This window comes from Mustela nivalis (genome assembly GCF_964662115.1).
Source record: "Mustela nivalis genome assembly, chromosome: 1".
NCBI lineage: Eukaryota > Metazoa > Chordata > Mammalia > Carnivora > Mustelidae > Mustela > Mustela nivalis.
Genome location: NC_139020.1, coordinates 209,410,521 through 209,438,154, shown reverse-complemented (window position 1 = coordinate 209,438,154; position 27,634 = coordinate 209,410,521). Strand labels below are relative to the sequence as shown.

Genomic DNA, 27,634 nt, shown 5'->3' with positions numbered 1-27,634 from the left:
CTGGAAGCTAAAGGCCACCTTGCTTAAGAATGCTTGATCAACCAGGAGATCAAAGAAGAACTGAAACAATTCATGGAAAATAATGACAATGAAGACACTTCGATCCAAAACCTATGAGATACAGCAAAGGCGGTCCTAAAGGGGAAATACATAGCCATCCAAGCCTCCCTCAAAGAAATTTAAAAATCCAGAACACAGCCGCTTTCTCTGCACCTTAAAGAATTGGAGAATCAACAACAAATCAAACCAACACCACACATAAGAAAGGAAATCATCAAGATTAGAGTTGAGATCAAGGAGGTAGAAACCAAAGATGCAGTAGAATGTATCAATAAAACTAGAAGTTGGTTTTTTGAAAGAATCAATAAGATCAATAAGCCACTGGCCACACTAATCCAAAAGAAAAGAGAGAAAGCCCAAATTCATAAAATTATGATTGAAAAGGGAGAGATCACAACTAACACCAAGGAAGTAGAAACAATCATCAGAAGTTATTATCAACAGTTATATGCCAATAAGTCTAGCAACCTTGATGAAATGGATGCATTCCTGGAAAGCTATCAACTCCCAAAATTGAACCAGGAAGAAATCAACAACCTGAATAGACCGATATCTCGTAACGAGATTGAAGCGGTGATCAAAAACCTCCCAAAAAACAAGAGCCCAGGACCTGATGAATTCCCTGGGGAATTCTACCAAACTTTCAAAGAATAAATAACACCTATTCTCCTGAAGCTGTTTCAAAAGATTGAAGCACTAGTTCCATCCATGTTGTTGGTGAGTGCTGTGAAGTGTGTAAACCTGGTGATTCACAGACCTGTACCCCTGGGGATAAAAATATATGTTTATAAAAAATAAAAAATTATATCAAAAGATTGAAGCAGAAGGAAAACTTCCAGACTCTTTCTATGAAGCCAGCATTACCCTGAGCCCCAAACCAGGCAAAGACCCTACCAAAAAGGAGAATTTCAGACCAATATCACTGATGAATATGGATGCTAAGATTCTCAACAAGATCCTAGCAAACAAGATCCGACAGCACATTAAAAAGATTATCCACCATGATCAGGTGGGATTCATCTCTGGGCTATAAGGATGGTTCAACATTCACAAATCAATCAATGTGATAGAACAAATTAATAAGAAAAGATAGAAGAACCACATGGTCCTCTCAATTGATGCAGAAAAAGCATTTGACAAAATCCAGCATCTGTTCCTGATTAAAACGCTTCAAAGCATAGGGATAGAGGGATCATTCCTGAACCTCATCAAATCTATCTATGAAAGACCCACAGCAAATATCATCCTCAATGGGAAAAAGCTTGCAGCCTTCCCATTGAGATCAGGAACAAAACAAGGATGCCCACTTTCACCACCCTTATTCAACATAGTATTAGAAGTCTTAGCAAAAGGGCGCCTGGGTGGCTCAGTGGGTTAAGCCTCTGCCTTCAGCTCAGGTCATGATCCCAGGGTCCTGGGATCGAGCCCCACATCGGGCTCTCTGCTCAGCGGAGAGCCTGTTTCCCTTCCTCTCTCTCTGCCTACTTGTGATCTCTGTCTGTCAAATAAATAAATAAAATCTTAAAAAAAAAAAAAGAAGTCCTAGCAAAAGCAATCCAACAACAAAGAGAAATAAAAGTTATCCAAATTGGCAATGAAGAAGTCAAACTCTCTCTCTTTGCTAATGACATGATTCTTTATATGGAAACCCCAAAAGACTCTACCCCCAAACTACTAGAACTCATACAACAATTCAGCAACGTGGCAGGATACAAAGTCAATGTACAGAAATCAGTGGCTTTCTTATACACTAATAATGAAAATACAGAAAAGGAAATTAGAGAATCGATTTCATTTGCTTTAGCACCAAGAACCATAAGATACCTGGGAATAAACCTAACCAAAGAGGTAAAAGATCTGTACTCGAGGAATCAGAAAGTGAAAAAAAAAAAAATATGTGCTCCTATCCTTAATTCTGAAATAATGATAATACATGTTGCTGTCTCTCCGGGGATGGCCATGCAGATAAAAGTTTGCAAACTATGTACAAAATTCATCTCAGTGTCTGGTACATGGAGTCCCAAGCTAATGGTTTGCAACATTGTGTTTACTAATATCATTTCCTTCATCAGCATCATCATCGCCTTCATGACCATTTGGAGGACTCAGGGAACAGTTAAAAAGGACCTCTTTCCTGTTCTGATGGGATGATGCCAGGAGAAATAGAACTAGCAAGAGACTAAAACATAAATCTAAATAAGAGTGCTAGGGTCCCTGCCAGAACCAACAACACTAGGTCTTCATAGGGCTTGGCGTTGAATCTTTGCTTTGGTCCCCTCCTGTCTGGCTGTCCCAACTGTCCTAGTGGTCTGATAAGAAGGGAACAATGCTCTCCCTGTGGCTGCTGCATTCAGTCACTCCCACTCTACTTCCTACTCACTGGTCTGTACTGTTTCTCTGCTGGAGGAGGATGGAGGATTGCAGAGCTGGCTGCCTCTCCCCTGTCTTTAGCTCTGAGTGAGGACTGAGGCTTTGCTTCCAGGAGGGGCAGGAAAACAGATGCCGGTATGGGTGTCCTCAAGCAGACAGCTGGGAGGAGGAAACACATGTATGGAGCCCACTTACCTGGCACTGACAACTAAAAGGCTGGAAAGCACAGACTGATTGTTTACAGTTGAGGGCTCAAAGCGCTTGGCACATAATTAGCCAGATTGGTCCGTGTTCTCTAAGGACTTGCTATTATTAATTGATGGAGAAAAATGAATGTACTGGGTCGGCAGTAGTATCTAGACCACATCCTCTTCTCAGGAAGAAGCTGACTTCTATTCATCATTTCTGACTTCCAAGTTACTTATCTCATTGTAAAATTCAGATGCATTTTTTTTCAACTACAGAGAACAACATATGACATTTATATCTGTACAGCCACTGACTTAATCATGTAATTTAGAGTGAATTTGATCTTCTATACCAGGAATATTACTGAGTTTCTCTTTTCTCAGTTAAAATTTATGTCTCTAAGGAGAACTTTCTGTTTTTCTTTCTATACTCCTGGTTTGGGGTTTGGAATTCATGCATTGGAGATGTATGTTTTATGGTTTTGAGAGACAGTTCAGGTTTTAATTTTTCTATTCAGTGATGTGTATTATTATATTAGACAATTATTTATTTTTACATACTTCTCTCTTTACTTGATCACTTGCTTAAATACTTCAGAGTTCACAGAGATCTCTACATCCAAAATGTGGATGATCTTGAGGCTTGACTGGAAGACAAACTCAGAGTTTGATTTCTCATTAACTGACGTGAAGAAAACTTTCATATTTACCCCATTAAATTGGGAGTGTAAGAAATTGTGCTTATGCATGTGTGCATAGATGGCAGAGGAATATTTTAGAGATCCCAAATGACCAAATGACAGGAGTATAGTGGATTGGAGAAGGAGGTGTGAGTATTGAGATGTTTTAGAATTCTTGAACAGGAGGAAAATAGTATTAAACTGAAGCCACTTGATAGCAGGAAGATCCCATACAATACTAAGTTCATTGTCAGTGAGGTTGGCAGCCTATTTGCTTAATGTAAAGACAGAGCAAATTAAACCAGTTATTAGACAGCATTTCCAAAAGCCCGGATTGCTACCTCAGAAACTAAGTGCAGCTTCTGTGAAGGAAAGACTGGTATGCACATGGGTTCCTGGTTGTGTAGCAGAAGATGGAAGGACCCAAAGATGACTGATCATGAGAGAAGAAAGCATGGTGACAAAGTGGAATCCTAGTGAAAGGAAAGATCTCTCCTTTGCTGAGGACATGGTCCTTCACTATCCTTGAGTAATGAAAATGAGGATCAGAGTTAAATTTATCCACAATGACAGAGGTGACTTAATCTACAGGCACAATTAAAACCACACAGTCACTGGAAATATCACCACTACTTGAAACCACAACTGTGTACCCTTGACCAAGAGATATCATTACAATCACCTTTTTTTTTTAAGATTTTATTTATTTATTTGTCACAGAGAGAGATATCACAAAGAGGCAGAGAGGCAGGCAGAGAGAGAGAGAAGCAGGCTCCCTGCTGAGCAGAGAGCCTGACATGGGACGTGATCCCAGGACCCTGAGACCATGACCAGAGCCAAAGGCAGAGGCTTAACCCTCTGAGCCACCCAGTTGCCCCTACAGTCATCTTTTTATCCTGAGCTCACTCTGCAATCTCCCCATTGCATCTCACTCACAATGTAGATTTATTCCCTATATTATGATATGTCAGTCAGAGTTCAATCAAGAAAAGAGAAACCACACTAGTTACTACAATGAAACTAATTTTAGTATACATATGATTAAATGCTTTTGTGATAGGCACAAAAAAAATATGGTAACAGAGCCATAACTGTCCAATATAGTGACAACACCACAGGCAAAGAGGCATAGGGAAAAGATTGGGCATTAGCACATGTGATCTTTATTACCATTATCAGAAGAATGTAAGGAGAAGCCAGTTGGAAAATCAGAGCAGTGGTTTAAAGATTCCCAGCCCCTACCACAGCATCACTACTTAAAGTATAGAAGGGTAAGTTTGGAACAGAAAATAATAGCTTAATTATCCAGCCCAATGAACCAGTTGTAGAGTGTGGCCAGTAAAGATAAGTAAAAAAATATTATCAAGAATATGAGGGGAATAACCACATTGGCTATTGTTATAGAAAACTCTTTCATATCTCCTTCTTTCTGACCTCTGATCGCTTTGAGATGTTCAGGGTTTGACCATGAAGAACAAACACATGAAAGTTATTGTTGGATGAAAGTTCTGACAAAATTCAAGACTCCTCCACCTTGGATGCACATTAGATTGGCCTGGGGTGCTGTTAAAAAATCGATCAAGTGTGGAGAAAGAGGAACCCTCCTGCACTGTTGGTGGGAATGCAAGCTGGTGCAACCACTCTGGAAAACAGCATGGAGGTTCCTCAAAAAGTTGAAAATAGAGCCACCTTATGACCCAGCAATTGCACTACTACATATTTACCCTAAAGATACAAACATAGTGATCAGAAGGGGCCCATGCACCCGAATGTTTATAGCAGCAATGTCCACAATAGCCAAACTATGGAAAGAACCAAGATGTCCATCAACAGATGAATGGATAAAGAAGTGGTATATATATATATACATATATATATATATTTCTTTGGATGGCTGCATAGTATTCCATTGTATATATATATATACAATGGAATACTATGCAGCCATCCAAAGAAATGAAATCTTGCCATTTGCAATGATGTGGATGGAACTAGAGGGTATTATGCTTAGCAAAATAGGTCAAATGGAGAAAGACAATTATCACATGATCTCCCTGATATGAGGAAGTGGAGATGCAATGAAGCGTGGGGGGGTGGTGGTTGGGAGGTAGGAAAAGAATAAATAAAACAAGATAGGATCAGGAGGGAGACAAACCATAAAAGACTCTTAATCTCATAAAACAAACAGGATTGCTGGTGAGAGTGGGGTAAGGAGAGGGTGGTGGGGTTATGGACAATGGGGAAGTATGTGCTATGGTGAGGGCTGTGGTGAAGTGTGTAAACGTGGCAATTCACAGACCTCTACCCCTGGGGCTAATAATATGTTTATTAAAAGAGAGAGTCAACTATCATATGGTTTCACTTATTTGTGGAGCATAACAAATAGCATGGAGGACATGGGGAGTTAGAGAGGAGAGGGAGTTGGGGGAAATTGGAAGGAGTGGTGAATCATGAGAGACTATGGACTATGAAGAACAACTGAGGGATTTGAAGTGGCAGGGGGTGGGAAGTTGGGGTAACAGGTGGTGGGTATTATAGAGGGCTGTTTTTCTGAAAATAAATAAATTAATTTAATTTTTTAAAAAAATTTTTCTAATTTTTTTAAACTGATCAAGTTCTTTTTTCTCTCCAGTCCAATTAAATCTTAACTGGTTGTGGTGGGACTCAGGCATGAGGATTTTTAAAGTGTATCAGATGTTTCAAACCGGAAGCCAAGATTGAGAACCAGTGACATACATTCTCTCATACAACTTGCATCAATAGATTTGATCAAAGCCAAAGTTTTATGGGAAATAGACATGACAGTAAAAATGGATGAGAGAATATTTTATCTTTTATTTAAATTCAATTAATTAACATATAATGTATAATTGATTTCAGAGATAGAGGTCAGTGACTTATCAGTCTTATGTAATTCTCAGTGCTCATTACATCAAGTACCCTCCTGAATGTCCATCACCCAGTTACCCCATACCCCAACCCCTCCCCTCCAGCAACCCTCAGTTTGCTTCTTATCAATAAGAATCTCTTATGCTTTGTCTCCTTCTCTGATTTCATCTTGTTTCATTTTTTCCTCTTTTCTATGATACTCTTTTGTTTCTTAAATTCCACATGTCAGTGAGATCATATGATAATTGTCTTTCTCTGATTGACTTATTTCCCTTACCATAACACCCTCTAGTTCCACCCATATATTTTCAAGTGGCAAGATTTCATTTTTTTGATGGCTGAGTAGTATTCCAGAGAATATATTTTAAAAGACAGTTTGAATTTCTACCTGGGCCATAGGTTACAAATACAGAAGATTCCACAGGTTAATAAGATTCAATTGTGCAATGATTTTGCCATACATAGAGTCCCAGCATATTCCCTTAATTCCATCAAAGATGTGCCAAGATAAGCAATATTTAGATATGACAAATCAGGAGGAATAGGAACCATGAGCTACCAAAATTATATGCCCAAAGAGGTATGTTTGCCAATTCCATATGCAATTATTTATAATTAACAGACAAAAAAAGGAGTCGAAGACTAGACTGTTCTGTTGAGGAGCCTCTGCAAAGCCCTCTTGACATCCCCATTCCGCAGGCTGTAAATGAAGGAATTCAGCATGGGAACAACTAAAGCATACATTACTGAAGCCACTGCATCCTTCCTGGAAGAATGTGAGACAGCTGAACTGAGGTACACCCCAAGACCTGTTCCATAAAATAAGCAAACAACTGACAGGTGAGAGCCACAGGTGGAGAAGGCTTTGTACTTCCCACCTGTGGATGGGACTCTCAGAATGGAAGAAACAATTCGTGTATAAGAGAAAAGGATCCCTGAGACTGGAATACCACCAAAGATGGCACCAACAAAATATAGGAATAATTTATTGGTGGAAGTACAATTACAGGAAAGTCTGAGGAGCTGAGGAATGTCACAGAAGAAATGAGGAATTTCCACATTTATGCAAAAGTTAAGCTGTGACAACATGAGGCAGTGAAGCTGAGAGTCCAGAAGGCTGATCAAAAAAGACACCAGAATGAGCAGGCTACAGAGGCAAGAGTTCATGATGACTGGGTAGTACAGAGGATAACAAATAGCTACAAACTGATCATAGGCCATCAAGGTTAACAGTACACTGTCCAAACATCCAAAAAGAATTAAAAAAGACAACTGAATCAGGCTGCCCATTTGAGAGATAACTCTGTTATGAGTTTTAATGTCCAAAATCACCTTTGGGACCGTGGTAGAAGTGAAGCCGATGTCAGCCAGGGACAGGATGGAGAGGAACAAGTACATGGGGGTGTGAAGACAGGAGTCAGAGCTGATAGCCAGGATGATCAGTAGATTCCCTAGCATGGTAACCAGATACATGGACAGGAACAGGCTGAAGATTACAGGCTGCAGTTCCGGTTCATCTGAGAACCCCAGGAGGAGGAATTCCAAGACACTTGTTAGATTCTGGGGTTCCACATAGCAGAGACAGCTTTTGGGAAATAAATGAGAGTTTATTTTTTAAGATTTTATTTAATTATTTGAGAGAAAGAGAGAAAGCACAAGAGGCAGGAGGGTCAGAAGGAGAAGTAGAGTCCACCCTGAGCAGGGAACCCAACGAGGGACTCCATCCTGGGACTCCAGGATCATGACCTGAGCCAAAGGTAGTTGCTTAAACAGCTAAGCCACCCGGGCACCCAAAATGAGACTTTAAGTAAAGGAAACAAGTATGCAGATACCCATCAGTGTGTCTATATTTTGGATTCAAGCAATTCATAAATTGAGGAAAATCTAGCAAAATTTCTCAGTGGTGGCAATACATTCTTCCTAGAACTCCTTTCTCATTGTCTTTGCTCTATTCACCTGTTTCAATGTGCATCCACTGTGGAAAGACTGGGCTAAAGAAATAAGAAGGGCAAAGATACTTAGAGATTTAAAAATCCATAAACACATTGACATGTGAGTCCCCTCCCTTAAAGGAAATAAAAATAATAAGAAATATATTTCTCATGATCTCCCTGATATGAGGAAGTGGAGATGTAACGTGGGGGGGTTGGGGGTAGGAAAAGAATAAATGAAACAAGATGGGATCGGGAGGGAGACAAACCATAAGTGACTCTTAATCTCACAAAACAAACTGAGGGTTGCAGGGGTGGTGTAGGGAGAGGGTGGTGGGGTTATGGACATTGGGGAGGGTATGTGCTATGGTGAGTGCTGTGAAGTGTGTAAACCTGGTGATTCACAGACCTGTACCACTGGGGCTAGTAATACATTATATATTCATTTTACAAATAAAAATATAAATATATTTCTTCCTTAAAAGGTGTTCTATTAAAGGACACTATTAAGCAGCCAAAAGTATTTTATTTTATTTAAATGCAGCAAAATTAATTATCTTGATTTGAACAATTTAAAATCCTATGAGATCTATGTAATAAAGTATTTAACCCATTTTTTATGTTTGATATTTGATTGCTAACAGAGTTTAAGGAATAATACTCTCTTAACCCCATCTGCTCAACATCTGGGCTAGATGATAAGAAAGCCTGGGTCCTCCAGCTATAAGACAAACAAGTTCTGGGGATGTGATATACAGCATGGTAACTATAGTTAATAATACTGTCTTTCATATTTGAAAACTGCTAAGAGTAGATCTTAAAAGAACTCATTATGGGCACCTGGGTGGCTCAGTGGGTTAAAGCCTCTGCCTTCAGCTCAGGTCATGATTCCAGGGTCCTGGGATTGAGCCCCACATCAGGCTCTCTGCTCAGTGGGGAACCTGCTTCCCTCTCTCTCTGCCTGCCTCTCTGCCTACTTGTGATCTCTCTCTGTCAAATAAATAAATAAAATCTCAAAAAAAATCTCATAACAAGAAAAAAAGTTTTTGCAGCTATGTATGGTGATGGATGTTAACTGGATTTATGATGATAATTTTGCAATATGTTTAAATTTTGAATCATTATGTCATACACTGAAACTAATGTAATTATATTTCAATTATATCTCCATTCAAAGAAAAAAGTTTTTTTCCAGAAAAAAGAATTTTTCTGGATTCTTCCTCCTTTGGTAACATTGAGACATTAAACCTCACAAGTATTTCAGACCAATGTACAAGGCCTGCAATGCTCTCTCTAGACAGGGGGGTCTTCATACAAGGAATAAAATTTTTTATACCCTCTAGTATGTGTGGCATTATCAGCCCTAATATCCAAGCCAAATTTTGAATAGAAACCCATTGTATTTCTGCAGAGTGTTCTATTTGATGCAGTGAGTGGGGCATGAGACAATGACCACCACCACATGAGGTGTTTCCTCTCATTCTCTGGCTTACTCACTGGTTCTCTTGCCTGCTGGCAAGCATGAAGCCTGCACTGTCGATTGGGCTGCACTGTGATGAATTCTTAAGCCCTTCCAATCCTTTCTTATAGATCTAAATGACCTAATTTGGAAATTTCAATAATTTCTTGGCTGTTAGAGACAAGAAATGGGACCGGGTCTTTTCTTAATGTGGCCCTGGGTCTTGTGTCTTGTCCCAAACCTATCCATATGCCTTCAAATGAAGCTGTGACCAACACTGGAGTCAGGGAAAGGCCTTTACCCTAATTGGTTGTGTGTTTCAACCAAGCATTGTCCTCTAAGGCTGTTCAGGGGAAACACTGTGCAAGATCTAGGTCCATTAGGTGGTTATTCATGAAACAATTTCATTGGAAAAGAAAAAGAGGGAAAAGTGGAGTGAGAAAAAGAGGGAGGAAAGAAGGAGGAGAAAAGAAGTCATTGTGTGTCTTGCTGAGGTCTGCATTCCTAAAAATAGGTTGGGACCTTTCAATACCTCTGTTGATCCTGTTGCCCATAGTTTTGCTGCAACAAAGATCCAGATCCCCAGGCTTATAGGGAGAAACATACAAAGTACCTCAGTATTAGAGAACGGGGTTAATTCAAACCTGATTTAAGCACAGGGTATATAAACCCTAAGAAACAATCACCATCATGGAAGACGTCCCTCACCCTGAAGATCTGGCTTGAGGTTCTTTGGAGAAAGAAATTTACTAATATGAGTAGGATAGAGAGGACCTCCCTTGAGATATATCCAGGGATAAAAAATAAAGAAACGGGAAAAAATTTAAGAGAAAGAACAACATTTGCATATGGGTAAGGAAACAAAAAACTGAAACAGTGTAGGAGGGTTCCCCTTTCTCCACATCCTCGCCAGCATCTGTCATTTCCTGACTTGTTGATTTTAGCCATTCTGACTGGTGTGAGGTGATATCTCATTGTGGTTTTGATTTGTATTTCCCTGATGCCGAGTGATATGGAGCACTTTTTCATGTGTCTGTTGGCCATCTGGATGTCTTCTTTGCAGAAATGTCTGTTCATGTCCTCTGCCCATTTCTTGATTGGATTATTTGTTCTTTGGGTGTTGAGTTTGCTAAGTTCTTTATAGATTCTGGACACTAGTCCTTTATCTGATATGTCGTTTGCAAATATCTTCTCCCATTCTGTCAGTTGTCTTTTGATTTTGTTAACTGTTTCCTTTGCTGTGCAAAAGCTTTTGATCTTGATGAAATCCCAATAGTTCATTTTTTCCCTTGCTTCCCTTGCCTTTTGCGTTGTTCCTAGGAAGATGTTGCTGCGGCAGAGGTCGAAGAGGTTGCTGCCTGTGTTCTCCTCAAGGATTTTGATGGATTCCTTCCTCAGAATGTTGAAAATAGAACTGCCCTATGACCCAGCAATTGCACTATTGGGTATTTACCCTAAAGATACAAATGTAGTGATCCAAAGGGGCACATGCACCCGAATGTTTATAGCAGCAATGTCCACAATAGCCAAACTATGGAAAGAACCTAGATGTCCATCCACAGATGAATGGATCAAGAAGATGTGGTATATATACACAATGGAATACTATGCAGCCATCAAAAGAAATGAAATCTTGCCATTTGCGACAACATGGATGGAACTAGAGCGTATCATGCTTAGCGAAATAAGTCAAGCAGAGAAAGACAACTATCATATGATCTCCCTGATATGAGGAAGTGGTGATGCAACATGGAGGCTTAAGTGGGTAGGAGAAGAATCAATGAAACAAGATGGGATTGGGAGGGAGACAAACCATAAGTGACTCTTAATCTCACAAAACAAACTGAGGGCTGCTGGGGGGAGGGGGTTTGGGAGAAGGGAGTGGGATTATGGACATTGGGGAGGGTATGTGCTTTGGTGAGTGCTGTGAAGTGTGTAAACCTGGTGATTCACAGACCTGTACCCCTGGGGATAAAAATATATGTTTATAAAATACCCAACTTTTGTAGCAGCATGGACGGGACTGGAAGAGATTATTATGCTGAGTGAAATAAGTCAAGCAGAGAGAGTCAATTATCATATGGTTTCACTTATTTGTGGAGCATAACAAATAGCATGGAGGACATGGGGAGTTAGAGAGGAGAAGGGAGTTGGGGGAAATTGGAAGGGGAGGTGAACCATGAGAGACTATGGACTCTGAAAAACAATCTGAGGATTTTGAAGGGGTGGGGGGTGGGAGTTTGGGGTACTAGGTGGTGGGTATTATAAAGGGCACGAATTGCATGGAGCACTGGGTGTGGTGAAAAATAATGAATACTGTTATGCTGAAAATAAAAAATAAATTAAAAAAAAAAAACTGAAACAAAGGTAGACAGTTTGACCCAGCTGAAAGTCTGAAATGTATTAGAATTTAAAGAACAAAAAATATAAAGTGCTTTTGCATCTCTTAAACATCGGTTCTGAATTAACTTTAATATCTACTGAAATGCACCAATTGGCAAAGATCCATGTTCCCAATCACTACTGGGGTTGAATTACAGTAATCGGTAGGGGATCCCACTAAACTTAAAGAAGATGTCCTATAGAATCTTGGGGAGGTTCTTGAACATAAGAATGAGAACAAATATGTCCTCATTTTCACCACTGAAACTATTACCTTGCCCTCGAAGACCACACACAGTGGGCATGAATACTGACCTAATGAGTAACAAATTAAAATTGAATTAAGTCTTTGGTACTGTATACATAAAACAAACCCAGTTTTTCACCTCTTTTGTTTCTCCTTTACTTTTACACAGAATACTTCATTTCTGAAGCAAATGTGTGAGGCTTTCCCACCACACTTAGCAGTTGTCTACATTAGCTGAATGTCCTAAAATTTAACTCAATTCTGACACTACCTGCCTGGAACAACAAATCCCATAGGCTACCTCACAAGACTGCTCCCACCCCACTTCAAATGCCAATCACAAGTACTAGGTCCTTCATGCTCTAGCCAACTTCTGTCCAATTTGGCTACAAAACTGAGGGTTCCTGTGGCCCTTTCTTCAGGGTTTGATGAATTTGATTTGTCAATCTGGAAGAGTGCCTGGAGGGAAACCACTGAATCTCATTCATCAGTCATACTGGACATCCTTAGAATAAACGAAAGCTCAGATGGGAAAGCCCCCAGTGTATATAGAAGCCATATGGACTACACTGAGTTCTGGTGAACTAACAAAGAATAATCAGTGTGGGGTGGGTGTGTGTGTGTGTGTGCGCGCGTGCGTGCGAGTGTGTATACATATATATGTATATATATACATGCATATATATGCAAAGCTGAAACTTTATTTACATATATTTATATATAATCTATATATATGTATGTAAAGTTTTAGCTCAGAATATATAATATATAATTTATATATTTAAACAGATACATATTAGTTGCTTACACTGTGCCAACAACAGTGGAGGTTCTGAGGAATCAGAAATGAATGAGGCTCAGTTATTTCCCTGCTGACATTCTGTCTGGAGTGACCTAAAAGATAAAGGAAATGTAGGTTGCATGTTGGTTGCTTTTGGGGGATTTTTTTGTTTTAATATTTAATTTAAATAAATAAAATATTTTTTATTTAAAATAAAAAATTTTACTCTACCAAATTTTACTACACTACCCCCCACATATTATAATTTCACTAATACACAAAATTGAGATGTTTTACATTCTTTTCTGTACCTTTTCAAAATCTGGCACTTTCTACTGACAGAACATCTCAATTTGGACCTCCCACATTTCAGCGGCTCATTAGCTGCATGAAACTAAATTGTATGGAAAGACAGTGCCTGCACCCTGTGCCTTGTGAATAGAGTCTTGCTACTCAAATCCAAACCTCAAATCCAAATTGGTAATGAAGAAGTCAAACTCTCTCTCTTCGCAGATGACATGATTCTTTATATGTAAAACCCAAAAGAATCCACCCCCAAACTACTAGAACTCATACAACAATTCAGCAATGTGGCAGGATACAAAGTCAATGTACAGAAATCAATGGCTTTATTATACACTAATAATGATAATACAGAAAGGGAAATTAGAGAATCAATTCCATTTACTATAGCACCAAGAACCATAAGATACCTGGGAATAAACCTAACAAAAGAGGTAGAGGATCTGTACTCGAGGAACTAAAGAACACTCATGAAAGAAATTGAAGAAGACACAAAAAGATGGAAGACCATTCCATGCTCTTGGATCGGAAGAATAAACATTGTTAAATGTCTATACTGCCTAGAGCAATCTATACTTTTAATGTCATTCCGATCAAAATCCCACTGGTATTCTTCAAAGAACTGGAGCAAATAATCCAAAAATTTGTATGGAATCAGAAGAGACCCCAAATCACTAAGGAAATGTTGAAAAACAAAAATAAAGCTGGGGGCATCACGTTACCTGATTTCCAACTTTACTACAAAGCTGTGATCACCAAGACAGTATGGTACTGGCATAAAAACAGACACATACACCAGTGGAACAGAGTAGAGAGCCCAGATATGGACCCTCAACTCTATGGGCAAATAATCTTTGATAAAACAGGAAAAAATATATAGTGGAAAAAAGACAGTCTCTTCAATAACTGGGCAGCTATAAGTAGAAGAATGAAACTCGACCATTCTCTTACACCATACAAAAAGATAAACTCAAAATGGATAAAAGACCTCAATGTGAGACAGGAATCCATCAGAATCCTAGAGGAGAACATAGGCAGTAATCTCTTTGATATCAGCCACAGCAATTTCTTTCAAGATATGTCTCCAAATGACAGATACTGGCGAAGATGCGGAGAAAGGGGAACCCTCCTACCCTGTTGGTGGGAATGCAAGCTGGTGCAGCCACTCTGGAAAACAGCAGGGAGGTTCCTCAAAATGTTGAAAATAGAACTGCCCTATGACCCAGCAATTGCACTACTGGGTATTTACCCTAAAGATACAAACGTAGTGATCCAAAGGGGCACGTGCACCTGAAAGTTTATAGCAGCAATGTCCACAATAGCCAAACTATGGAAAGAACCTAGATGTCCATCAACAGATGAATGGATCAAGAAGATGTGGTATATATACACAATGGAATACTATGCAGCCATCAAAAGAAATGAAATCTTGCCATTTGAGACAACATGAATGGAACTAGAGCATATCATGCTTAGCAAAATAAGTCAAGTGGAGAAAGACAACTATCGTATGATCTCCCTGATATGAGGAAGTGGTGATGCAACATGTGGGCTTCAGTGGGTAGGAGAAGAATAAATGAAACAAAATGGGATTGGGAGGGAGACAAACCATAAGTGACTCTTAATCGCACAAAACAAACTGAGGGTTGCTGGGGGGAGGGGGGTTGGGAAAAGGGGGATGGGTTTACGGACATTGGGGAGTGTATGTGCTTTGGTGAGTGCTGTGAAGTGTGTAAACCTGGCGATTCACAGACCTGTACCCCTGGGGATAAAAATATATGTTTATATAAAAAATTAAAATATTAAAGAAAAAAGATATGTCTCCAAAGGCAAAGGAAACAAAAGCAAAAATGAACTTTTGGGACTTCATCAAAATCAAAAGCTTCTGCACAGCAAAGGAAACAGTCAAAAAAACAAAGAGGCAACCCACAGAATGGGAGAAGATATTTTCAAATGACAGTACAGACAAAAGGTTGATATCTAGGATCTATAAAGAACTCCTCAAACTCAACACACACAAAACAGATAATCATATCAAAAAATGGGCAGAAATCACTGGGTGTGGTGAAAAAATAATGAATACTGTTTTTCTGAAAATAAATAAATAAATTTTTTTAAATGGGCAGAAGATATGGACAGACACTTCTCCAATAAAGACATACAAATGGCTATCAGACACATAAAAAAATGTTCATCATCACTAGCCATCAGGGAGATTCAAATTTTAACCACATTGAGATATCACCTTACACCAGTTAGAATGGCCAAAATTAGCAAGACAGGAAACAACATGTGTTGGAGGGGATGTGGAGAAAGGGGAACCCTCTTACACTGTTGGTGGGAATGCAAGTTGGTGCAGCCTCTTTGGAGAACAGTGTGGAGATTCCTCAAGAAATTAAAAATAGAACTTCCCTATGACCCTGCCATTGCACTCCTGGGTATTTACCCCAAAGATACAGATGGAGTGAAAAGAAGGGCCATCTGTACCCCAATGTTTATAGCATCAATGGCCACGGTCGCCAAACTGTGGAAAGAACCAAAATGCCCTTCAATGTACAAATGGATAAAGAAGATGTGGTCCATATATACTATGGAGTATCATGCCTCCATCAGAAAGGACGAATACCAAACTTTTGTAGCAACATGGACAGGACTGGAAGAGATTATGCTGAGTGAAATAAGTCAAGCAGAGAGAGTCAATTATCATATGGTTTCATTTATTTGTGGAGCATAACAAATAGCATGGAGGACATGGGGAGATATAGAGGAGAAGGGAGTTGGGGGAAATTGGAAGGGGAGGCGAACCATGAGAGACTATGGACTCTGAAAAACAATCTGAGGGGTTTGAAGTGGTGGGGGGTGGGAGGTCAGGGTACCAGGTGGTGGGTATTGTAGAGGACATGGATTTCATGGAGCACTGGGTGTGGTACAATAGCAATGAATACTGTTATGCTGAAAATTTAAAAAAATAAATTAAAAAAAAAGTTATGTTAATACTAAAAACAAAGAAAAAGAAAACACAAAATCTGAAAATATAAAACTCCTAGAAGATAACATAGGGGGAACTCCTTCACCTTGGTCTGGCAGCAATTTGCTGGATAGGACACTAAAAGCAAAAGCAAAATCAAAAATAAAGAAGTGAGACTACATCAAACTAAAAACCTTCTGTATAGCAAAAGAAACAACAGAATGAAGAAGCAACCACAGAATGTGAGAATGGGAGGACATATTTGGAAATAATATACCTGATAAGAACTTAATGTACAAAATATATAAACAACACACTACTCAATGGCAAAAAAAAAAAAAAAATTTTAAATGGGCAGAGGAGCTAAGTAAGCAGTATATATTCCAAAGTGGACTAACAAATGACCAATAGATACCTGAAATGTGTTTGACATCATTCATCATCAGGGAAATGCAAAGCAAAATCACAATGAAATATCATTTCATACATTCATACTTGTTAAAATGACTATCTTCAAAGACATGTATAACAAATGTTGACAAGGATATGGAGAAAAGGGAACCTTTGTGCACTGTTGTGGGAATGTACATCAGTATGAACATGATGGAAAACAGCATATAGCTGTCTCAAAATATTAAAAATAGAACTACAATATTATCCAACAATCTTACTTCTTGACATATATCCACAGGAAATGAAAAGAGGATGTCCAAGAGTTATCTGTGTTCCCTTGTTCATTGCAGCATTATTCACATTATCCAAAATAACCTTTGTTTGTCAACAAAGGAATGAATGAAGATGTGACATATATACCTACACACACAATGGAATATTATTCAGCTATAAGAAAGAAACAAATTCTGCCATTTGCAACAGAGATGGATGTTAAGGGCATTGTGCTAAGCGAAATAAGTCAGAGAAAGACAAATATTGCATGATAGCTCTTATATGTGGAATCTGAAGCAGCCAAACTCATAGAAACAAAAAGTTTAAAAGTGGCTCCCTTGGCAGGGGAAGGGGTGTAGGGATATGTTGGTTAAAGGGTACAAACTTCCAGATATAAGATAGATAAGTTCTGGGGATCTAATGTACAGCATGATGATTATAGTTAACAATACTGTGTTATATATTTACAATTTGCTAAGAAAGTAGATCTTAGAGGCACCTGGGTGGTTCAGTGGGCTAAAGCCTCTGCCTTTGGCTCAAGTCATGATCCCAGGTTCCTGGGATCAAACCCCACATCAGGGTCTCTGCTCAGCAGGGAGCCTGCTTCCTCCCTCTCTCTCTGCCTGCCTCTCTGCCTACTTGTGACCTCTGTCTGTCAAATAAATAAATAAATATCTTAAAAAATGAAAGAAAGAAAGTAGATCCTTAATGTTCTCACCACAAAAATGAAATGGTAATTATGTGGCATAATGGAAGTGTTAGCTAACTCTCTGGTAGTAATCACCTTACAATATATTAGGGAACCAAATTGACACATTGTACACAATTTTGCCTATCAACTATTCTCAATAAAGTTGAAATATAAATATATCAACCACAGGGTAGATGATGATGATGATGGGATCTATATTTACTTGGTTCTTACCATGTGCACATTGTCTTTTTTTTTTTTTAAGATTTTATTTACTTATTTGACAGAGAGAGAGATCACAAGTAGGTAGAGAGGCAGGCAGAGAGAGAGGAGGAAACAGGCTTCCCACTGAAGGGCTTGATCCAGGACCCTGAGATCATGACCTGAGCTGAAGGCAGAGGCTTTAAACCACTGAGCCACCCAGGTGCCCCTGCACATTGTCTTTTTAATCCTAGAATGATTTCAGCTAAATATCATTTAAAATGAATGATTAGAGACCAAAAAATTATTAAAAATATATCCCAGAACAAAAAAAAAAAAAAAAATATATATATATATATATATATATATATATATATATATATCCCAGAGCATTCAGGTAATGAGTTAGAAAAGCTGATTTTGCAAATCAGATTTTGGCCCACAAAGCCTATATGTTCAAACCATACAATGGCCTGTTAATATATTGATTATGACAGTTTGCTCTTATTGATCTTCTACTATATGCTAAATCATGTTATGTTAAGCACATTTAATATATCTTCTCAACCAGCCTTTCATTTAAGTGTTCTTGTTGTCATAACTCTATAGATGAGAAATTTAAATAGAAAAATGTTATGTATCATATTCAAAGCCACACATCAAGTTACTTATAAATTACTGGGATGCTTATTTAAATTAACTTCCTTAATGTTATAATAGGATTTACCATTTGATGGGAAACTACCATCTGATTGAACCATGGCACAATTATTTACAATTACTGCATGGCCTTGGAAGATAAGCTCTATTACACCTAATTTGCTGCTGAGAATTCTGAGGCTCAGAAATGAACTTTGAGTTGCTAAAATTTTCAAATTTTTTAGCCCATATTTGGGCAGTGGAGTATTTTCCTATCTCGCATTTTTTTCTACTATCTCTCTTTCCTATTCTTTTTTTTTTTTTTTCATTTCTTTTCAGCATAACAGTATTCATTGTTTTTGCACTACACCCAGTGCTCCATGCAACACGGGCCCTCCCTAATACCCACCATCTGGTTCCCCCAACCTCCCACCTCCCGCCCCTTCAAGAACCTCGGGTTGTTTTTCAGAGCCCATAGTCTCTCATGATTCACCTCCCCTTCCAATTTCCCTCAACTCCCTTCTCCTCTCCATCTCCCCCATGGCTTCCATGTTATTTGTTATGCTCCACAAATAAGTGAAACCATATGATAATTGACTCTCTCTGCTTGACTTATTTCACTCAGCATAATCTCTTCCAGTCCCATCCATGTTGATACAAAAGTTGGGTATTCATCCTGATAGAGGCATAATACTCCATAGTGTATATGGACCACATCTTTCTTACCATTTGTCCATTGAAGGGCATCTTGGTTCTTTCCACAGTTTACAGTTACAACCAAAAATCTATATATGACATTTCTAAAGAAAGATGGATACTCTTATTGAAGAACCAAATGGAGGTCCCTGGGTGCCTCAGTCAGTTAAGCATCTGTCTTCAGTTCAGGTCATGGGATCAAGCCCCATGTCAGGATCCCTCCCTGAGTGAGGACCCTGCTTCTCCCTCACCCTCTGTCTAACCCCTTGCTTATGCTCTCTCTCTCTCACAAATAAATAAATTAAATCGAAGAAGAAGGAGGAAGAGGAGTAAAAGAAGAGAAAGAGGAAGAGGAGGTGGAAGAAGGAAAGAAGGAGTTGGAGGAGGAGGAGAAAGAAGAAGAATAAGAACCAAATGGAGCCCAAAGATTGATTTACCAATGACAGAAGACAAGGAAGCATGATAACAAAGTGAAGTTCTAAACAAGCCATTACTACAGAAAGAAAAGAATTCCTCTTTGTTAACAATATAAACCTTTGCTGCTGAGGAATTTTTAAATGAAGACAAAGCACTATTTATTTATGATGAAATTTGTGACTTAGTAATCCTCAGGTATCATTAGAGTCACCCATCTACAGGAAATATGTACTGAGATCTAGTACTTAGATCTCAGTTGTACACTCCTAACAAAGATATATCTTTAAAACCACCTTTATTTTATGAGCTTATTTTGTAATGTTCCAACTGCACACAACTCATAACATACCTTTCTCCTCATGTTATAATTTAACATTCAGGGCTCAGTCAAGAAAAAAGATATCAGGGGCACCTGGATGGCTCCATTGTTTAAATGCCTGACTCTTGTTTTCAGCTCAGGTCATGATCTCAAGATCATGGGATCGAGCCCCCATTTGGGTTCCATTCTCTCTCTTTTTTTTTTAAAGATTTTATTTATGTATTTGACAGGCAGAAATCGCAAGTAGGCAGAGAGGCAGTCAGAGAGAGAGGAGGAAGCAGGCTTCCCACTGAGCAGGGAGCCTGATGCAGGGCTCGATCCCAGGACCCTGGGATCATGACCTGTGGGCTCCATTCTCAACATGGAGTCTGCTTAAGATTCTCTCCCTCTCCCTCTGCCCCTCCCCCCACTCCCATTCTTTCTCTCTTTCTCTCTCAAATAAATAAATAGAAAAAAGAATTCAAGCTAATTATTTTAATAAAGAGAATTGAGTGTAGGTAGTTGGTTAAATAGCTTCTGTAGGACAAAGCAAAAAGTGAAACAATGTGGTGAAAAACAAGAAGCCAGTAAATACCAAGTGCCTAGGGGTTTAAAGGGAATAGTGAACTTTACTTAATTTTAGAGTAGAAAGACATTTGCTGGCCATTATTAAAAATATGTAACATCTCTTAAGTACAGAAAATGAACTGAGGATTACTGGAGGGGAGGTGAGCAGGGGGATAGGTTAAATGGGTGGTGGGTATTAAGAAGGGTACTTATGATGAACATGGGGTGTGATGTGTAAGTGATGAATCACTAAATTCTACACATGAAACTAATATTACACTGTATGTTAACTAACTGGAATTTAAGTAAAAATTTGAAGAAAGGAAAAAATGTATATATATATACATATATATATATATATGTATATATATATATATATAACAAGAAAGCCAGAGGGAAAATAAAGCAGTGATTTCAAGAGACTCACCTTTAGTATTACAAGATAAGTATAGAAAGATGAGTTTGAAGTAGAGCGACTTAACCAACCAGCACACAAAAAAATTTTACAGTATTGGAGGTCAATTATTTGAAGAAAACATTTGAAAAAGAAACCATTGCCTGGAACTACAATAATTTTTTTCACAACTTACCCTTTTGAGCTTGATCTCTTTAGGAACTCACATCTAAACCATCTTGGGTGTTTTTTAAAAATCCTCATACCTACACACACACCTGTCCAACTAAGTCAGAATCTCTGGTGATAAGACTCAGTCATCATTATTTATAAGACTCCTCAGGAGAGTCTAACAAAATCCATGGTTGAGGACCAGTAAACAACATCCTTAGACTTTACCCACATAAACAGCTTTGAGAGATGGAAGATTGGTATGGAAAGTACACAGGAACCATGGAAAAGAACATAAAATTTAAGTAGGGGCACCTAGGTGGCTCAGTTGGTTGAGCATCTAGTTCTTGGTTTTGGCTCAGGTCATGATCTCAGTATCATGGGATAGAGCCCTGTGACAGGCTCCAAGCTCAGTGGGGAGTCCACTTGATGTTCTCTCTCTCTCCCTCTACCTAAGCCCCTCCTCCCCTTCTCAAATGAACAAATAAATCTTTTAAAAGAGAGATAGAGAGTTCTACATTTCACCTGGATACCAGGTCACTGAGAAGAACCTCTCATGCATTTGTTATGATGTACAAGGCATCCCAGAATACTCCTGCAAACCAATTAAAAACAAATTTTAAAAAGTAATATTCATATATGAAACATGAAGAGGAATGGGAACTATAAGACTGAAAAAATAATGTGACCAAGAAAGCAGTATTTGCTGGTCTACATGTTTGGTTTTGCTGATTTTTTCAACCCACACTTCAAAAAGGATTGTGCACATATTGAGATTAGCCTGTTCTTCTGAGGAACCTCCATAGGGCACTCTTGATATCCCTGTTCCTCAGGCTGTAAATGAAGGGGTTCAGCATGGGAGTGACTACAGTGTACACAACAGAGGCCACCATGTCCTTCCTGGGGGAAGGCAACAATGCTGATCCAAGGTACACTCCAATAGCAGTTCCATAAAATAAGCAAACAACTGACAGGTGAGAGCCACAGGTAGAGAAGGCTTTGTACTTCCCACCTATGGATGGGACTCTCAGAATGGAGGAAACAATTTTATAGTAAGATAAAAAGATCCCTGAAATAGGGAGAAAACCAGAGATGGCACCAACAAAATACGTGATTATGTTATTGGTGAAAGTGTCAGAACAGGCAAGGTTCAGGAGCTGAGAAGGGTCACAGAAAAAATTAGAAATTTTCATGTCCTTGAAGCAGGTAAGTTGTAACACAATCAAATTGTGCAACTGGGAGTCCAAAAGGCTAACAAAAAAAGACAACAAAACTAAAAAGCCACAGAGGCGGGGGTTCATTATGACTGAGTAGTGTAGAGGGTGACAGATGGCCACAAACCGGTCATATGCCATCGCAGTCAGAAGCATACCATCCATACATCCAAAAAGGATCAAAAAAGACATCTGAGTCAGGCAACCCATATAGGAGATGACTCTGCTCTGAGTTTGGATGTCCACGATCATCTTGGGGATTGTGGTAGAAGTGAAACCAATGTCAGCCAAGGACAGGTTGGACAGGAAGAAATACATGGGGGTGTGGAGGTGGGGGTCAGAGCTGACAGCCAGGATGATGAGCAGGTTCCCCAGAACTGTGACCAGGTACATGGACAGGAACAGTCCAAAGAGAAGGGGCTGCAGTTCCAGATCATCTGAGAGTCCCGTGAGGAAGAATTCTGAGACATGTGTTAGATTTTGTGGTTCTATGTAGCTTGGACACCTTCTGAAAAAGAAAAGAGGGTTGGAAAAATGAAACAAATGGGCATCTAGCACTGTGTCCCTATTGTTTATTCAAACAATTCACAAATAAATTATTCACACTTGTGGTCATATACCCTAGTACTTTCAGGGGTATTTCTCAGTGTGACACTTATTTCTTAAAACTCATTTCTTCATTGTTTTCTTCATTATTCACCTCTCTCCATACACATTTACCCTAGAGAAACTCTCCTGAAGGGTATCAGAGCACCAAGAACTGAGATTTTTAAAATTTTGATGCCTCCTCTGTGCCAAAGTATAGGCTCTGGGGATTGAGAAATAAATGAGACTCAGTTGTTTCCCTCCATATGCTAAAGATGTACTTGTATAAACAAAGGTGAAAAGTCCTGCTAAAGCTGTAGGGAAATCGCAATTTCTGGTCACCAGATATTGTCTAATGACATGAGAATTAGTTTTATCATTCTTAGTAATAAAATACCTAAAATTTAGTTTGCCTTTGGGGGCACCTAAGTGGCTCAGTTGATTAAGTATCTGCCTTTGGCTCAGGTCATGATCTCAAGATCCAGCCCCGCCTGGATCTCTCTGCTCAGCAGGGAGTTTGCTTCTCCATCTCCCTCTGCCCCTCCCCCTGCTTGTGCTTCGCTTCTCTCTCTCTCTCTCTCTCTCTCTCTCTCTCTCTGTCTCAAATAAATAAAATCTTTAAAAATTTTATTATGCTCTACTTTATGCATTCATCACATATTTATTGCATGGAAGGCATCCATTTTAATCCTTATTAAGTTGAGGGGTGCCTGGGTGGCTCCATGAGTTAAAGCCTCTGTCTTCAGCTCAGGTCATGATCCCAGGGTCCTGGGATGGAGCCCAGAGTCCTGGCATTGAGCGCCCCATCAGGCTCTCTGCTCAGCTCAGGGAGCCTGCTTCCCCCTCTCTTCTGCCTGTCTGTCTGCCTACTTGTGATCTATGTCTGTCAAATAAATAAAATCTTTTTTCAAAAATCCTTATTCAGCTGAGCTGTATCAACTAGGAATCAACTTAGATGATAGCCCTAATTCTCAGAGATACCAGGGACTTGCCGCATAGCACACTAATAATAAGTGGAGCAGACAAGTTTCAAAATTAAATTGTCATACTCTGAGTCCCATGAACTTCCTTGTTTCCAGAATTTCTGAAAGTTTTAAGCAGAGGTACAGAAGTTTTAACTACAGGTACATTTGAGATACATTTTAAACCCTATTTGATTTCCTGAGTAGAAATGGACATTTTGTGTCTCCCTTTGTGAATGAGAAGGCTGATTATAAGAATGGAGGAGAGGGGAGCCTGGGTGGCTCAGTCAGTTAAGCATCTGCCTCCAGCTGAGGATGATCCTGAGTCCTGGGACAGAGCCTCACTTTGGGCTCACTATTCAGTGAGGATCCTGCTTCTCCCTCTCCCTCTGCTTCCCTGATCCTCCTCTTTCCCTTACTAGCTCTCTATCTCAAATAAATAAATAAAATATTTTAAAGAAAGGATGGAGGAGGAGGTGAACAGTTGAAGCGAAAATCTAGGAGCAGGGATGAGAGAGAGAGAGATCTCCCTAAATAATCATGTGTCAATGATCACTGCCTATGATTTCAGCCATTATTCCTATAGTTGATGCAGGAAGTACTATCTACTGCTCTCCAACAGTGGTCTGCCAGAAACCCCTAGAGGGAGTGACATAACCATTTTGGGTTGGCAGAGGAGAAGACTAGTCTGATGCCCAGATTCAAACATTCAACCCTAAGTCATGACCTGGCACACGTTACATAAAATGCTACACTCTTTTCATTTTATGTAAAATAATAATAATGTGTGCACTTACAATTTGGGATAGATTATGCAGATGAAATCAAACAAGCTAAGTAAAACACATACCTCAGAGCCTGACATTTAGGAAACCCTCAATAAAAGTACATTGTGTTGTAGATAATGGTCAATGTCATCTTCCTCCTTCCAGTTATCATAATCTTACTTCAGGATCATTTTGGAGTAGCTTAGGGAAAGGTTAAAGAGATCCATGTGTGGTTGTGATGGGGGAGATGCCAACCAGACCAGAAGCAGTGAGAGTGGAAGCATAACTCTTCATGAGAGTTCTCAGAACCTCACCAGAACCAAGAAAACAAATTTCACAGGGCTCTCATCTGGAAATTTGAAACCGATGCCCTCCCATCCGTCTACCTGGTATCATCATGTTTGTGTTGTTGAAGAGGAAAAAATGCTCCTGAGAGTCCCTCTTCCAATCACTGTCCCCCTCAGAACTTACCGGGCTTGGATGCATCTCTGTTGGAACATGACCAAGGAGTACTTATCACCTGTCTGATGTGTGATAAAGGGTCAAAATCCCTCCTCAGGACTGGCAGGAAGTCTGAGACCTTCTGATGCAGATGCCCACAAAGGGAGGAGACACAGGTATGGAGCTACTGTATTAGAACCTTCAAACTAAAACCTGGAGGCAACTGCCAATTATTTACAATTGTATGATTTGGGAGACTCAATGCACAAAGCACATAATTAGCTAGTTGCTCCATGTTGTCCCAACTGCTGAGGACTTGATAATGGGTGTGTGTGTGTGTGTGTGCATGAGCACGTGTTTTTAAGGATTTTATCTGTTTATTGAGAGAGAGAAAGAGAGAGAACAGTGGGAGGGGTGAGGGAGGGAGAGAGAATATCTAGCAAACTCCACACTGAGCATGGAGCCTGACATGGGGCTCCATCCCATGACCCTGAGATCACAACCTGAGCCAAAGCCAGGAATCAGAAACCCAATTGACTGAGCCACCCAGATGCCCCAGGACCTGCTAATGTTATTAGAAGAGGAAAGGGAAACAAGTGAATGTTTTGGGAAGGGTCTGAGTTCTTCCTCTCCTCAGGAAGAAATTCAGCCGTATTCCTTGCTTCTTCCTTCCAAGTTGCAGAATTGTAACATAAAATGCAGACTTTTTTTCTTTTTTCTTTTTCCTTTTTCTTCTTCTTTTTTTTAGGTGTTTTTTTAAAGATTGTATTTACTTTATTTGGCACACAAAGGGAGAAATTACAAGTAGGCAGAGAGGCAGGCAGAGAGAGAGGAGGAAACAGGCTCTCCACTGAGCAGAGAGCCCAATCCAAGGACCCTGAGATCATGACCTGAGCTGAAGGCAGAGGCTTAACCCACTGAGCCACCCAAGTGCCCTTTTTTAGGTGTTTTGTAGAAAATTATTAATTGATTTATATAAGCACTAATGCTATATACAATCATACAGTTTTAAAAATAATTAGCTAGAGATTATGCTAAGTGAAATAAGAAGCATAGAGAGTCAATTATCATATGGTTTCACTTATTTGTGGAGCATAACAAATAGCATGGAGGACATAGGGAGTTAGAGAGGAGAAGGGAGTTGGGGGAAATTGGAAGGGGAGGTGAATCATGAGAGACTGTGGACTCTGAAAAACAATCTGAGGGTTTTGCAGGGGTGGGGGGCGGAAGGTTGGGGTACCAGGTGGTGGGTATTATAGAGAGCACAGATTGCATGGATCACTGGGTGAGGTACAAAAATAATGAATACTGTTATGCTGAAAATAAATAAAAAATAAATTTAAAAAATAGTTAGCAAGAATTGTTACAGAACTATAAATCTATGACATCATTGGGAAGCAAGGCCTAATTGTCCATATTTTTTAATGAAAGTCTCATTCTCAAACCTTTCATTTAAAAAGTTTGTTAAGGGGAGACAAGATGGCAGGGAAGTAGGAGGAGGCACCCATTCAACCTGCACCCTAAAGTGAGCTGATTACCTTCCAAAGATCTCCAGTCACCCACAAAATCAGCCTGAGATCAGAATTATACAGGTCCGGAGCTCTACTGGAGCAGAAGACGCCAGTGGGCAGTAAATGAGACAGAAGATAGAATTAGTGATCTGGAGGACAAACAGATAGAGAGAAAGGATCAGGAGAAAGCCTGGAACAAACAGCTCAGAAGCCACAAAAACAGAATCAGGGAAATAAATGATGCCATGAAACGTTCCAATGTCAGAATTATTGGAATCCCTGAAGGGGAGGAGAAAGAAAGAAGTCTAGAAGATATAGTGGAACAAGCTCTTCATGAAAATTTTCCAAATCTCGTGAATGGAACCAGCGTTTATGTACTAGAGGCCGAAAGGTTTCCCCCCAAGATTACAGATTCTTGAAAGTCCTCGAGACACCTAATACTAAGAATGAAGAATTAAACTGTAGGCAGAACCTCTTGAAAGCAGCTAGGACAAAGAAGATCCTTATGTACAGAGGAAAGCCCATCAGAATAACGTCAGACCTGTCCACAGAGACCTGGCAAGCCAGAAAAGCCTGGCAAGATATATTCAGGGCACTAAATGAGAAGAACATGCAGCCAAGAATACTTTATCCAGCAAGAATAACATTCAAAATGGATGGAGAGATAAAGAGTTTCCAGGGCCGGCAAGGCTTGAAAGACTATGCAACCACCAAGCCAACACTACAGGAAATATTAAGGGGGCTTCTTTAAAGGAGGAAAAAGCCCAAGAATAGCATTGAACAGAAATATAGAGACAATCTACAGAAGGAAAGACTTCAAAAGTAACTCGATGTCAATAAAAACATATCTATCAATAATCACTCTCAATGTGAATGGCCTAAATGCACCCATAAAATGGCACAGGGTTGCAGATTGGATAAAGCGACAGGACCCATACATATGTTGTCTACAAGAGACCCATTTTGAACCTAAAGATACACCCAGACTGAAAGTGAAGGGATGGAGAAGCATCTTTCATGCCAATGGGCCTCAAAAAAAGGCTGGGGTAGCAATTCTCATATCAGACAAATTAGATTTTAAACTAAAGACTATACTCAGAGATCCAGAAGGATACTACATCATTCTTAAAGGGACTGTCCACCAAGATGATCTAAC

At 39.5% G+C, this 27,634-nt stretch overlaps 1 protein-coding gene across 1 annotated transcript; it reads right to left on the bottom strand.

Annotated features, from left to right (window-relative positions):
• Window positions 1–6,829: 6,829 nt before the first annotated feature.
• On the bottom strand, window positions 6,830–24,753 carry LOC309863818 (olfactory receptor 7E24-like; the record flags this gene model as incomplete). The annotated part of the gene is made up of 3 exons (XM_082729002.1): window positions 6,830–7,288; window positions 22,234–22,720; window positions 24,707–24,753. The coding sequence occupies 3 exons, from the start codon at window positions 24,751–24,753 to the stop codon at window positions 6,830–6,832; spliced, it is 993 nt and encodes a 330-aa protein (XP_082585128.1).
• Window positions 24,754–27,634: the final 2,881 nt, after the last annotated feature.